This window comes from Scyliorhinus canicula, chromosome 2 (genome assembly GCF_902713615.1).
Source record: "Scyliorhinus canicula chromosome 2, sScyCan1.1, whole genome shotgun sequence".
NCBI classification, from domain to species: Eukaryota; Metazoa; Chordata; class Chondrichthyes; order Carcharhiniformes; family Scyliorhinidae; genus Scyliorhinus; species Scyliorhinus canicula.
Genome location: NC_052147.1, coordinates 17,482,451 through 17,496,796, shown reverse-complemented (window position 1 = coordinate 17,496,796; position 14,346 = coordinate 17,482,451). Strand labels below are relative to the sequence as shown.

At 44.5% G+C, this 14,346-nt stretch overlaps 1 protein-coding gene across 1 annotated transcript in view; it reads left to right on the top strand.

The window, feature by feature from the left end:
- LOC119951242 (latent-transforming growth factor beta-binding protein 2-like) overlaps positions 1-14,346 on the top strand; it is a 677,784-nt gene that overhangs the window by 194,991 nt on the left and 468,447 nt on the right. The window contains exons 4-5 of the mRNA XM_038774298.1: positions 3,127-3,323; positions 11,162-11,332. Coding sequence (XP_038630226.1) covers positions 3,127-3,323; positions 11,162-11,332 — 368 coding nt within the window. The remainder of the gene's footprint in view (positions 1-3,126; positions 3,324-11,161; positions 11,333-14,346) is intronic.

The window sequence follows — 14,346 nt, the reverse complement described above, 5'->3', positions numbered from 1 at the left end:
ATAGAGGGAAAAACAGGACGGTCCCAGTCATGTGTGTGGATAAGGAACTTACCACCGTTGTCTCCATTGTATCCATGGGAGTGACCTGAAATGCCTTCGCAAAGTCTACACGTTGACTTTGTTGGTCCATACGAGGGGTGCATGTTCATGGTCGTAGTCGATGCACATTTCAAGTGGCCTGAGGTTGTCCTGCTGAAATCAACAACCGTGGAACAGACCATCGAAAAGTTTGATAAGATTTTTGCTAGATTTGGGAAACCAGAACAAATCGTGCTCATTGTTCAGGAGTTTGAGGACTATTTAAAGATGAATAGTGTCCAACACATAAAATCAGTGCCTTACCATCCATCCACGAATGGTTTAGCCGAAAGGTGTGTTCAGTCCTTGAAGCATGCACTGAAAGCTTCCAAGGACCTAGGTTCATTACATCGCTTCTTAAACAGGTTCTTGGCAATGTATTGACCATACATGCGACTACAGAGAGTTCCCCAGCTTTACTACTAAGGAAAAGAAAGTGACAACTACATTTGATCTACTCTTACCAGAGATGTCCAAGATAGTAGAATGTAATGATCAGTTGCAGATCATGAGAAAGTAAATTGAGAAGACACTTCTTTAAATAAGGAGAGCAAGTGTTGACTTGTAGATATACCTCTAGCAATAAGTGGGTTCCTGCAACTGTATTGGCTCAAACTGGCCCAATCTCCTATTCAGTACAAACTGAAGATGAATTGGTGTGGAACCAACAGGCAGATCAATTATCTGCACATATCAATTTCAGTACCATGTATCACAGAATTATCATGAGAGGAAACATCATCCGTACAACCAGATCGTGCGACTATGATTTCTGGTCAATCCGCTGAAGCAGAGATTGCCAATGAATGCCCTGCAGCTCAAAAGTTATGGGTCATAAGCTCCATTATAATCAGATATAAATGAAATTAAATCCTGGATGTGGATAAGTGTTACGTGGGTCATGGATAATTCTTGTGTACGTTTTGGTTTTCCCTCAGTCAAAAATGTATGATCCTGTCGTTCCTTGTTTAGTAAGCTGCACAGAGACAGCAGTATTTTTCTGTACCTTGATTTTTCTTTCTGTTGCTAAATAGGAACATAGGAACAGGAGTAGACTAATCGACCCCCAGATCCTTTTCTGCCATTCGGCTGGATCATGGCTAATAGCTACTTCATTTCCATATGTTTGTTTGAGGAAATCCGATTGGCAGATACATTTCATTACTTTTTCAGTCTCGTTTCCAATTATGGTCCTAGGCATTTTACATTTTAAAGGAACATTTCATTTTTAGTGACCAGAACACTTGTAAGTGGCTTAGACAGGCGCTTTTTATACTCAGCAGATGAAGGGAGTAGGGGCAGAATAAACTTAGACTATTTCTCTACATATTTTCAAATGAAGAAATGTGATGATTGATATTTCTTCCTGTTCATTTCCTTGTGAAAATCTATTGATATAAATAATTTAATGAAATTATTCTGATTCTTGTACTAACACCACGGAAATTTGCCACAGTAGAATCATGAATGGAACAGCTATTCATAGTAATATTGACAATGCTTGAAAATATGTTGTCATTGTGAGAAATTAATAAGTGTCAAGATAGTACCAGCAACATGATTACATTGCAATTTAAGTGAATAGAAAGTTAACACGAAATAGCTCCTTGATGCAAGAGGCAGAATTTAATTCTATCCTCAGAGTGGGCTGAGCGGACGGGGCTGTGTGGGGGTTGCCATAGAATAGGGAGTGAAGACAGGGTATGGAGTGCCCATTGCCTTCCCTACACCCTGCCATTCAGTCAGGGGTCAAGAAGGATCAGTACAGCCTTCCTGTCTGGGGACCAATTGATGCCCTGAAGTGCCCAGTAAAAGCTGACAGTCTCCATGTGGGCTGAAAAGGAATGTGGGGAGCATCTCCTGATCGGGCAATCTGTGGTCAATGGGGGGCATCCTGCTGGAAACACCAGCCTTCGATCTCATTGATGATAACCTCCCTCCGCCTTCCACCACTACCTCCCTGCGGCTTGCCTCACTGGCCCCAGTGAGCCTCATATTCCATTCCACATTCCATTCCAGGACCTCCTCTGTCTTTGCTGCTTGCGACTGACTGCAATACCAGCTGTAGCCCCTAATTAACAGCCAGCTCTTGAAAGTGGGATCTTCATCCTTAAAGGTACCAAAGCTCTGTCAATCATTCTGACCATTTAAAATTTCAATAGCTGAAACTGAAAGCACTTGAAACATCTTAAACATGTGTAAATAAACATTGTGAAGTTGACAGAAAAGATCAGAGAATGAGAGCTTTCAATCAAGCAGTGTTTTCTCTGGGGCTAAGGTGTTTTGACAGACTATTGAATTCTGGGCTCTCAGCCAATAATACATAATAAGGCTTGGCTGAGACCATAAAAATCCTTGACCTGGGGCTACAAGTGGCTATAGGGGTTATTTGGGGGACATACCTTGGCAGAAGGTGGAACATGAGAGGGCATAGGAATTGTTTGGGGAACATATCTTGGCTTAGAATCATGAGGGGCCACAAGGGATGGGTGTGAGACATGAGGTGGTATTGGTGGGTCATGGGAGGTGATTGTGAGGGATGAAGACTGCAGGGCCTTCTTGTTTTAATTTTAACTGGCATAAAGTTGCACAACACCGAAGCATGCCTTTTAAATAGCCTGCCTCATTTCCTGGCTGCCTCTGACCATTTTCTCGGGTTGGCTGGCCTAGCTCCAGCCAACACCTAACTTCCCCAATTAAAATTACATCCGTCTGGGCTCTTTCTTATGGAAAGGGAGGGTAGGAATTTTCCCAACACCTGTTATTCCACTCAAAGATGATAATCCAGGCCTGTTTCTCGCTCCATAGATGCTGCATTTTCCCTGCTGAGAATCCCAGAACATTCTATTTTGTTTACTTATGTAAAGGCATTTTTGAAGTGTTTCTGAAATTGTTTCTTATATATTTAACTGAATACATTTTGCTAGGCTGATTTTTCCAGAATAATTCTGTCATCTCCCTCAAGTGCTTGTTATTTACAAAACATCATTATTTCTTATATTGTTTGTATGGTTTGAGATTGATTTATGATTTACTTTCTTTCAACAGTACACAGCATAGACAAGGACAGCATGGTAGTACTCAGCAATCATCAGGAACATCACGCACTGTGAAACACCTGTCAAATGGAAATGGACAGTTACTCTCCAATGCGTTATTCAATGGCAATGGGCAGACATCAGTTCAGAACCATTATAGGGCAAATGGACAAGTGTTGGCAGAAAATAAAAATGCACTGCCACGAGGTGAGTAACAGAAATATCTCTCAGTTTTGAATCTTGTAGGCTTGTTTCATTAACTTTTTCTTGAGGGACACAATTTAGTAAACTTCCCAAATTATTTTCCTATAAGTTTGGCTCTTTGTCTTCACCTATCTGGTCAACTTATCACCCTGCCTCCACCTGATGCGCAACAGCGACTGTGTGGTGCTCACCAGAATGTGACCCAGAAGCCTGACCACTAATGTCGCCCACCGAGATATGTGTCACTGCACTGGTGGAGGGTGGAGATGACAGCTGTGATGCATCAATTGTGGCATCCTCGGCGCTCTCCTCTGCGGTGGTCTCATGGGAGGCTGGAAAGGGGGCCACCCCAGATTGGTCGTTCTCCAGGGCCTGTTCCTCGAAGGTTGTGAGGATTCTTATGTTCACCACACTTTAGCCAGTTTATGCCCTCTCCCGGCGATTGTGGGCCAGGAAGGGTCAATAAGGGGGGTGAAGGGAGGGTTGGGGGTGAAGGGAGGGAGGTGAAGGGAGGGTTGGGGGTGAAGGGAGGGAGGTGAAGGGAGGGTTGGGGGCTGAAGGGAGGGTTGGGTGGTGAAGGAAGTGTTGGAGGGTGAAGTGACGGGGTGAAGGGAGGGTTGGGGGGGTGAAGGAAGGGTTGGGGGTAAAGGGAGGGTTGGAAGCTGATCGGAGGGCAAGGGGGGCAGAAAGTGGGTTGGGAAGGCTAGTCGCATGGGGGAGGGAACGGGGAGGGGGAGAGAGGTGTGTCAACTCACATATGTGGCCCGGTGTAGGTCATTGACCTTCTTGCAGCACTGGAGGCCAGTCCTCCTGGTCACGCTTCCCGAGCTGACGACCGCTGCCACTTCATCCCAGGTGGCACTGGCTGGCCTGTGGCTGATCCTTTGGGGCCCCCGGGGGAACAGGACATCCCTCCTGGCATCAGCTGCATCTAGGAGCCTCCCCAGATCTGCGACTCCAAACCTTGTGGCCAGTCGTCTCAGTGCCATGGTTGCAAGGTGAATGGGGTTGGTGTACAAGTGCTGTTTAAGTGCTGCTCGACCGTGTTAGCGGGGGCGTTGATGAACACAGTCCCGGCGAATCGGCTGGTGAGCCTTCATTTTTGGCGTGAAGCCCGTGGGACCTCGTTAAGTGAACCAATTAACACTATTGTGTTGCCAGCCTCGCCGGTCCCTTGCGCCAGTGAGCTCGCGCCAGTTCCTGCTCGTTACCACACTTAGGAATCTTTCTGGAGAATCGTACTCTGAGTGTCAAAAGGAACGAACTGAAAAGGGGTCATGGGCTAAAATGCATATGTCTGATGGCTCTAAGACCCCTAATCTTTGCAACTGGCATTTTATGATTTTGAAAGCCCCTCCCCCACAATACTCTCATAACATGAATTACAAGTTAGAGCTGTTGTATACAGTCTGACAGTGCCCTGACTGAGGCCTCTCTCATCGAGCAAAACTCAGTTAGATCCAAGCCCCTGTGACAAAGACCTGTCATGTCTGTGCCATTTGGTTGGGGGGTGGGGAGGGGGGGGGAAGAGAGAGAGAGAGAGAGAGAGAGTGGGTTCACTGCCGATGATTCAGAAGGCTGCAGCACTCCAAATGGCTCAATGAGGATGGAATGGTTGGAATGATTCCACGGGTGCAAGCATGAGTGCCTCATGGATGCAGCAGACAGAATTGCCTTGATCCTGGCAATCAGGCAACTAAGAGGGAGGAGAAGAAAGACCCATCGCCTCCTGGCTGAGCGAAGGAAAAAGCCTAACCCTGATGAACAAGCGCCAGTGGGGCCCCTCAGAAACTGAGGCTGACAGACCATTGAGTGGAGGTATCTGGGAAGGCCATGAGCATACAAAAGAACCCCCTCATACCTCCAGATGAGCAAGAAACAGTGCCATCGATGTATTTGCATGTCTAGGGATGTGGTATCTCACATTTCCCACATTCTCTGGGAGTAGCTGAATCCTCAGGGACTGGGAGGCTGCCCATTGCTAGTGGCTCTAAGTGACGGCTGCTCTGAACCTCTTCATGAGTGGCTCTTCCAGGTCTCCACTGGGGATCTATTTTTCAAGTATCTGCTCACAAATGCATGTGAGATGTTATGGACAGCCTATTTAGCAAGGTGAACAATTACATCCAGTTCTCTTCCGATTAAACCAGTCAGACTGCCAGAGCAGTGGGATTTTCAGCGATCTGTGGATTCCCACAGGTTCAGGACACCATCTCCCTGAGAACAGACACTACAATTTGTCAACAGGGAAGGGTTCCACGTTCTCAATGTGCAGCTGGTCTTCAACCACCAGAAGCAGATTATGCAGGTATATGTGAGATACCCTGGAAACTCCCACAACTCACATATCTTGAGTCACTTGCAGGTGCCACAGATCTTCAAGAGTCCTCAGTGCATCCAGAGTTGGCTCCTCAGTGACAAACGCTACCTGCAAACAACATGGCCGATGAAGCCTGTTTGCCAGCCACAAAGTGCCTCAGAGCAGAGGTATCATGTTGCTCCTTCTGCAAAAGGCTCATTGATTGGGCAGACCATTGGTCTTCTTGATGATGTGTTCTCTATGTCTGAACGGCACTCTCAGCACTCTCCCCAGAGGGTCTCGTGCATCATTGTGGCTTGCTGCGCGCTGCACAACATGGCACTACAAAGGGGTGACGGGTTGCCAGATGAGAAATGGAGGAACTGCACGTTTCTGTCAATAATGAGGATGTTCAGCGGGCTGACCTTGATGAGGGAAAGGAAGCTGAGGCTCTGGAGGAAGAGGCCATATATAGGATGGGCCAGATGAGGCAGACTTGCACGTAACAAATTAGGTCTCTTACAGTCAGAAATAGGGAATTCATAACAGAGAACAAGAAATGGCTGACCAACTAAATGCATACTTTGGTTCTGTCTTTACAAAGGTTGACACAAATAATGTACCAAAAATGTTACAGAACACAGGGTTAAGAGAGGGAGGAACTGAAGGAAATCAGTATTAGTTGAGAAATGGTGTTGGGGAAATTGATGGGATTGAAGACCAATAAATCTCCAGGGCCTGATACTCTACATCCCACGGTACTTCAGGAAGTAGCCCCAGAAATAGTGGATGCATTGGTGGTCATCTTCTAAAATTCTGTAGATTCTGGAACAGTTTCTACAGATTGGAGGGTAGCTAATGTAATAATAATAATAATCTTTATTCTTGTCACAAGTAGGCTCACATTAACACTGCAATGAAGATACTGTGAAAAGCCCCTAGTTGTCATATTCCAGCGCCTGTATGGGTGCACAGAGGGAGAATTCAGAATGTCCAAATTACCTAACAGCACGTCTTTCGGGACTTGTGGGAGGAAACCGGAGCACCCGGAGGAAACCCATGCAGACACAGGGAGAACGTGCAGACTCCACACAGACAGTGACCCAAGCCGAGAATCGAACCTGGGACCCTGGAGCTGTGAAGCAACAGTGCTACCCACTGTGCTACCGTGCCACCCACTAATGTGACCCCAACATTTAAAAAGGGAGGCAGAGAGAAAATAGAGAATCATAGACCAATCAGACTGATGTTGGTAGTGGGGAAAATGCGAGAGTCCAAAATAAAAGATTTAATAGCACAGCACTTAGAAAACAGTAGCAGGATCGAACAGACTCAGCATAGATTTACAAATAAGAAATCATGCTTGACAAATCTACTGGAATGCTTCAAGGATGTAACTAGTAGAGTTGACAAGGTGGAGCCAGTGGATGTGGTTTCTTTGGACTTTCAGAAGACTTTCTACAAAATCCCTCATAAGAGATTAGTGTGCATAGTGGGGTACCGCAGTTCTAGGACCCCAGCTGTTTAAAATATATATCAATGATTTAGATGAGGGAACTAAATGTACCTCCAAATTTGCAAATGACACAAAGCTGGGTGGCAGGGTCAGTTGTGAGGAGGATGCAGAGATGCTTCAATGTGATTTGGACAAGTTGAGTGAGTGGGAAAATACATGTCAAATGCAGTATAATGTTTCTAAGTTTGAGGTTATTCACTTTGGGAGCAAAAACAGGAAGGCATATTATTATCATAATTATTATAGACTGAGTAAGGGGAATGTGCAATGAGATCTGGGTGTCCTTGTACACAAGTCGCTGAAAGTAAGTATGTAGGTGCAGGAGGAGGTAAAGAAGGAAAAAATTGTATTTTGTCCTTCATAGTGAGTGGATTTGAGTACAGGGGCAGGGATGTCTTGCTGCAATTATACAGGGTCTTAGTGAGATCACACCTGCAGTATTGTGTGCAGTTTTGGTCTCCTTATTTGAGGAAGGATGTTTGTGCTATGGAGGGAGTGCAGAGAATGTTTACCAGATTGGTTCCTCGGATGGCAGGACCGACATTGGAGGAGAGATTAGGTTGGTTATGATTATATTCTCTGGAGTTTAGAAGATTGAGGGGGATTTCATAGAAACTTATAAAATTTCAACAGTACTAGACAGGGTAGATGCAGGAAGGATGTGCCTGATGGCGGGGGAGTCCAGAACTAGGCATCGCAGTTTAATGATATGGGGTAAAGTATTTAGGACTGAGATGAGGAGAAATTTCTTCACCCAGACAGTGGTGAGCCTGTGGAATTCATTACCACAGAAAGTAGTTGAGGCCAAAACATGTTTTCAAGAAGGAGTGGGACATAGCTAATAGAACATAGAAATTACAGCGCAGTACAGGCCCTTCGACCCTCGATGTTGCGCCGACCTGTGAAACCACTCTAAAGCCCATCTACACTATTCCATTATCGTCCATATGTTTATCCAATGACCATTTAAATGCCCTTAATGTTTGCGAAGGGCTAAACAGATCAAAAGGTATGGTGGAGGGTGTGGGTGAAGGCAATGATGGTTCTATATTTAATGGATCCCTAGGATCCTAACCTGAGGTGGTGTGAGAGCTGGCCTGATGGGCTGGCTGCTGCTGGGCCTCTTCCTTTTGCTGCTGATGCCAGTCAAAAAAAGAAGAGATAATTAGCGATTGGCTACATAGTCAATAATATTACAAAGCACCCATGTTATTTTTAGATTACTGATGAACTTTGATGGGTCCTTGCTGGCTTGGGAGACGCTGGTCTCATCTATAGCACAGGTAGCGGTCCCAGTCCTCGCTGGCCGGCTCTGCCATTTGCTCTTCAAAAATAGTGAGGGCTCTGAGCTAAGGCATCCCCCCTCCATTCTGGGATCGCTTCCATTTTTTGGGGGGTGATGTTGTCCCGCATAAAGACACATAGACAAACTGTGAGCAGGATAACAAGGCAGATGATAAGGTTACCTTTGGTCTGCCATTCTAATCTCTTTAATCATTTAAGATGCATCTGGACAGATATATGAACGGGCGGGGAACAGAGGGAAGTAGATACTTGGAAAATAGGCGACAGGTTTAGATAAAGGATCTGGATCGGCGCAGGCTGGGAGGGCCGAAGGGCCTGTTCCTGTGCTGTATTTTTCTTTGTTCTTTGTTCTTTTGTTCTTATATGCCACCAGCAGCACCCTTCTTAGCCTTAACCACCCCATTTGCATCCCTTTTGTCTTCTGTCCTCGATATCTTTGTCAATCTCCACCTATCGCTGGTCCCCTATCCAGTCCCACCACTCTATGGTCCTCCCCCACTACAGTATAAATCTGACCCTATTTCTAGTTCTCTCTATCTTTGACAAAGAGTCATCCAGACTCGAAATGTTAGTTCCCTTCTCTCTCCACAGATGCTATCTGACCTGCTGATATTGTCCATCACTAGCTATGATCAGTCCTAGGTTGCACAGGGCGAAAGATGTGATGAACCATCAATCGAACGCGAGACGAGTTGCTGAACAAAAGTTAGGCTTTAATAAGCTAGAAGTTAGCTCTGCGGTAGACTACAGTAAATGGACGACCACCGGGCGTTCTGGGTATTTATACCTCGCTCTGGAGGCAGGTTAACTCAGCCTCTCGACCAATCGGGGAGCCGTCACATGACTGGTCTCAACCAATCAGTCGAGAGGCACATGACCGACCAGGGCCAATGGTAAGCCAGTGTTCTGCACCAATGGCAGACAGCTATGCAAATCATACCACCACAAGATGCAATTTAGATATGGTGCCCAGAAAGATAGTCCCGGCAGGACAAATCCCAGTGCACTCTGCCATGTGATAGGATATAACTCATGTTCATGCATATATAATTAGCTGAAAAGTGGATATCTGGCACAGAAACCCACCACGTTGGTTGGCGGGAAACACACCATTTTTCATGCCTGCCACTGCATTTAGTCACCAGAGCCGAAAATTCCACCCCATTTTTTCTTATTGGTTAACTCTATGTTCAATGTCAGGCTTTATTAAAATAGGCACTTCTGGATTTCCATGCTGATTGCTCCAGCACATCTGTTATTAAAGCTGGAACTGTGTTTTGGAAAATTGAATTGATACTGTTTACTTTAAAATAAAAGTTCCTGTCTGTATGTTTATAACCTGCCCGGATCCTATTGGCTGGGGACAATTGGTTGCCCCATGTTGTATTTTAGAGCTGAATATCCCATGTCCTTGGGAATATGAGCTCCCCCAATAAAGGAGAGGCGGGGCAATCCTCAGCTTTGCAGCTGTGTAAATAGAGCTGGCCAGTATAGTAGACGGTGACAGAGGGAACCAGTAGTGAACAACTGGTGCTGTGTATATATTGTTTCAAATAAAGTTACTTTCTGTTTGACTCTACAAACTTGTGCTGGATTATTTGTGGTGCTCACAAAACTGTATTTGCATATTGTGGCATATATTTCAAATGTAGTTATTGCAAATAAAGGTAGCAATTATAAATCCATGGGGATAAAAACATTTGGTTATCCAGATATGCATGATTTTGATCAAAAGAGCATTTGTAACTGTAATAGAAATACTCTGTGCCAATATACTGCCTGCTACTCCAAACATGAAAACAATGCTTTGGTTATTTTTGAAAGGGGCAACAAAAGGAGTCCACACAAGTTGTAGAGAAAAACAAAACTTATTTAATTCAAGAGGTTAACTATTACATTTCGCTCCAGTAGTTCTCTACTGGATCTTCTCTAGTTGGTGCCTGATTAGTCAACTATATTTATACAAAGGCATATGAACTTGTTAAGGGTTCCCGCCCCCTTATCGGGGAGCTCGTATTCTGCAAGATCCGGTTGTGGATCATCACTATCTGTAAGACCTGTGTGGGTTATAACAGTTATCCAGAAGCAGCAGGTATAAAGATTCTCTTTTTAATTTACCTTTTAAGAAGATGAATAAAACATGTATTTCATTATTAGCAGTTGATTAGAAATAGCAAGTGCATTGACATAAACACATTGACACAATTGCAGAGGATTTAACTGTGATTGGGTTAGTTTAAAAGTCCACATACCACTTGACTCAAATCTAATTTGTGAGCAGCTGGAGTGTTCTGAGGAAACATTTTTTTTCTTTGCAGAATTAGTCATGTTGAACTTGGACTTTATTTTGAGCTCTTTAATTAATCCTTTGATTCTCTTAACAATTGAACCCCTCACATATTGTGATTGGTAACCAGAAAGTTAGTGCAATGCCATTCATTGACTTCGTACAATTTGACAATCCGTCCTTACTTAACATTCCGCATGCCTCTATACTTCATCCCCATGATAACAGCTTGGAACATAGCCCAATATAAATTGGATACACTCCATCCAGTCCTTGGTTCTGTGAGATGTCTGTCAGCTACTTTGTTGCATAACAACTATTTCTGCACAAAATCTAATTCTCTCCATTTGGCTTCAACAACTCTTAAGGTTCTGGACCAATGATTTTAAAGTTCATACTTCTTTGCTTACTTGCTGAATTATTGTTTCTTGCAGGAGGAAATCTGACCACCAGTATAGGAACAATAAAAATTGTCTTCACACCAACTATTTGCAAACGCCAGTGTATAAATGGAAAGTGTTACAACAATTGTAAGAAAGGTGACCCAACCACCCTTTACAGCGAAAATGGTTATGGTCCTGTGTCCAAATCAGGTTTTCGAATCTGTAAGTAAATTTACTATTTTTGCATTTATTTCCAGGGAAGAATAACCAATTTTTGTACCCCTGTTACTTTGTTTACAAATATTCCCAGATTCAAAATTCTATGACATTGGGAAGCAACAAGGTGCAACATTTAGAAAACTAATCTACAGATTAATGTAAATCGTAATGAAATCACATTAGCATGTATCATTTAGAGCTTTGAGGACAACTAAAAGGAGATTTTGAGTTTGGGCAAACTTCAGAAAAATGACAAATTTATTGTGCTGAATTTCTTGTCTCAAGTCCCGAACTACATTGAGAACCAGGTGTCACATACCTATCACCAGCAAACTGCGACCACAGAAGCAGTACTCTCATGCAGCTGGCCTGTCAAGAGACTAGTTGTGAATTCTATCAGTTCCAACATGGAAATGAGCCAATGTTTTTTTCTGGCAAGGTGCACATGCAGGACATTGCTGTAGAGGTAATTTATTTGGGCCAAAAGATTTGTATGGGTCAGGGGGTGCATACACCTCCGACCCTACAAAAACCTTTAAAAAAAATAATGGAATCTTAAACTTTTTTTTTGAATGCCTAGTTCGGCCACTTGATGTTTGATAGCAATGGGAATAATGTTTGCAGTACATGCTTCATCAGTACCACAAAATTGTGTTTTGGTTTGTGTGAATGTCCCCGGAGCACAATTCTGAACACATATTTGCACCATCACCAAGACTGCCTGCCTATTTCCACCTCTGTAAAATCACTTGAATCCCTTAAAGAGCTCTTCTGCTGCAGACCCTCATTCATGCCTTTGTTACCTGTAGATTTGATGATTCCAGCTGCTGACTGATCTTCCATATTGTACCTTCTGTAAACCTGATGTCATCGAGAACTCACTCATGCCAAGTCCTGTTCACCCATCACCTCTGTGCTCGCTAAGCTATAAAGGTTCCTGGTTAAGTCGTGGCTCAATATTGAAATTCTCATCTTTGTTTTCCAATCCTTCATGGCCTTTTCTCTGTAATCCCTTCAAGCCCCACAGATTTCAAATAAATCTGCTCATCTGATTCTGATCTATTGAACATCCCCAATTATAATTCATTCATGATTGGTGACTGTGTATTCTGTTTCCTAGACACGAAGCTCTGGAATTCCCGATCTAAATCTCTCCTCCTCTCTTTCCTCCTTTACATGGCACCTTAAAACATACCTCTTTGACAAGCATTAGGTCATCTGCCCTAATATTGCCTCATATAGCTCTGTGTCAAAGTTTGAGTAATAATGCTCTGTGAAGGAAGTAGGTATAAGTTATAGGTGCGATATAAATATAAGTTACAATTGTTATATTAGCAATAGGCTCTTGCTTGAAACAAGCAAGCTCCTGAGTTGCCTTGTGAAACAATCTAATAAAAATACCTGTAAACTGAACCAAAGTGTAAGTAGGATAGTAAGTGTGTCATCAGGATTTATGGAGTGCTACCATCCCGATTCTGTTGTGCCAAGATCCGCTTGTGTTTTCCATATTGATTCAGAAATAGCTTGCATTTTGCACAAATGTTGTATTTTTCTGAAATGTGCATCTTTCATTTCATGAGAAATGTTTATGGTTGCCGAACGATTTATTAGTGGACGGTAGGGCCGGCACAGTGGTATAACGGTTAGCACTGCTGCCTCTCAGCATCAGGGACCTGGGTTCAATTCCGGCCATGGGTGACGGTCTTTGTGGAGTATTTTTTTAAAAAAATTTTATTGAAAAATTTTGAATTTATACAACAACAACAGACCATAATAAAATACCAAAAATAACAATAATATTAGCAATCATAAACATTCGCCCCACCTCCATGAACAACACAGCATGTTAACAACAACGCAAATTAACACAATATTAAGTTACATAATAGAAACTACAATAAGGAACCCCCCTCCCCAGGTTGCTGCTGCTATTGACGAAGATACCTATCTTTGAGCTAGGAAGTCCAGAAAAGGCTGCCATCGTTTACAGAACCCTTGTATTGATCCTCTCAGGGCAAATTTGACCCTTTCCCAATTTTATAAATCCCGCCATGTCACTGATCCAGGTCTCCACACTTGGGGGCCTCGCATCCTTCCACTGCAGCAAGATCCTTCGTCGGGCTACTAGGGACGCAAAGGCCAGGACACCGGCCTCTTTCGCCTCCTGCACTCCCGGCTCTACCGCAACTCCAAAAATCGTGAGTCCCCACCCTGGTTTGACCCTGGATCCAAACACCCTTGACACCGTCCTCGCCACCCCCTTCCAAAATTCTTCCAGTGCTGGGCATGCCCAGAACATATGGGCGTGGTTCGCTGGACTCCCCAAACATCTGGTGCACCTGTCCTCACCCCCAAAGAACCTACTCATCCTAGTCCCGGACATGTGGGCCCGGTGCTGCACCTTAAATTGGATGAGACTAAGCCTCGCACATGAGGAGGAAGAGTTGACTCTCTCCAAGGCATCCGTCCAAGTCCCGTCCTCTATCTGCTCCCCGAGTTCCTCCTCCCAATTAGCCTTCAGCTCTTCCACTGATGACTCCTCCACCTCCTGCATTACCTTATAGATGTCAGACACCTTCCCCTCTCCGACCCACACCCCCGAAAGCATTCTGTCCATCGCCCCCCCGGGAGGGCAGCAAAGGGAATCCCTCTACCTGTCGCCTAGCAAACGCCTTTACCTGAAAGTATCTGAACATGTTCCCTTCTGGAAGCCCAAATTTATCTTCCAGTTCCAAAGGCCCGCAAACCTCCCGCCAATAAACAGGTCCCTCAATTTACTGATGCCCACCCTTTGCCACCCCCTAAATCCCCCATCCCTGTTCCCTGGGATGAACCAATGATTGCCACCCAATGGAGCCTCCATCGAGCCCCCTGTTTCCCCCCTATGCCGTCTCCACTGTCCCCAGATTCTTAGGGTCGCCGCCACCACCGGGCTCGTGGTAAACCTCTTAGGGGAGAGCGGCAACGGCGCCGTTGCCATAGCACCCAGGCTCATACCTCTACATGACTCCATCTCC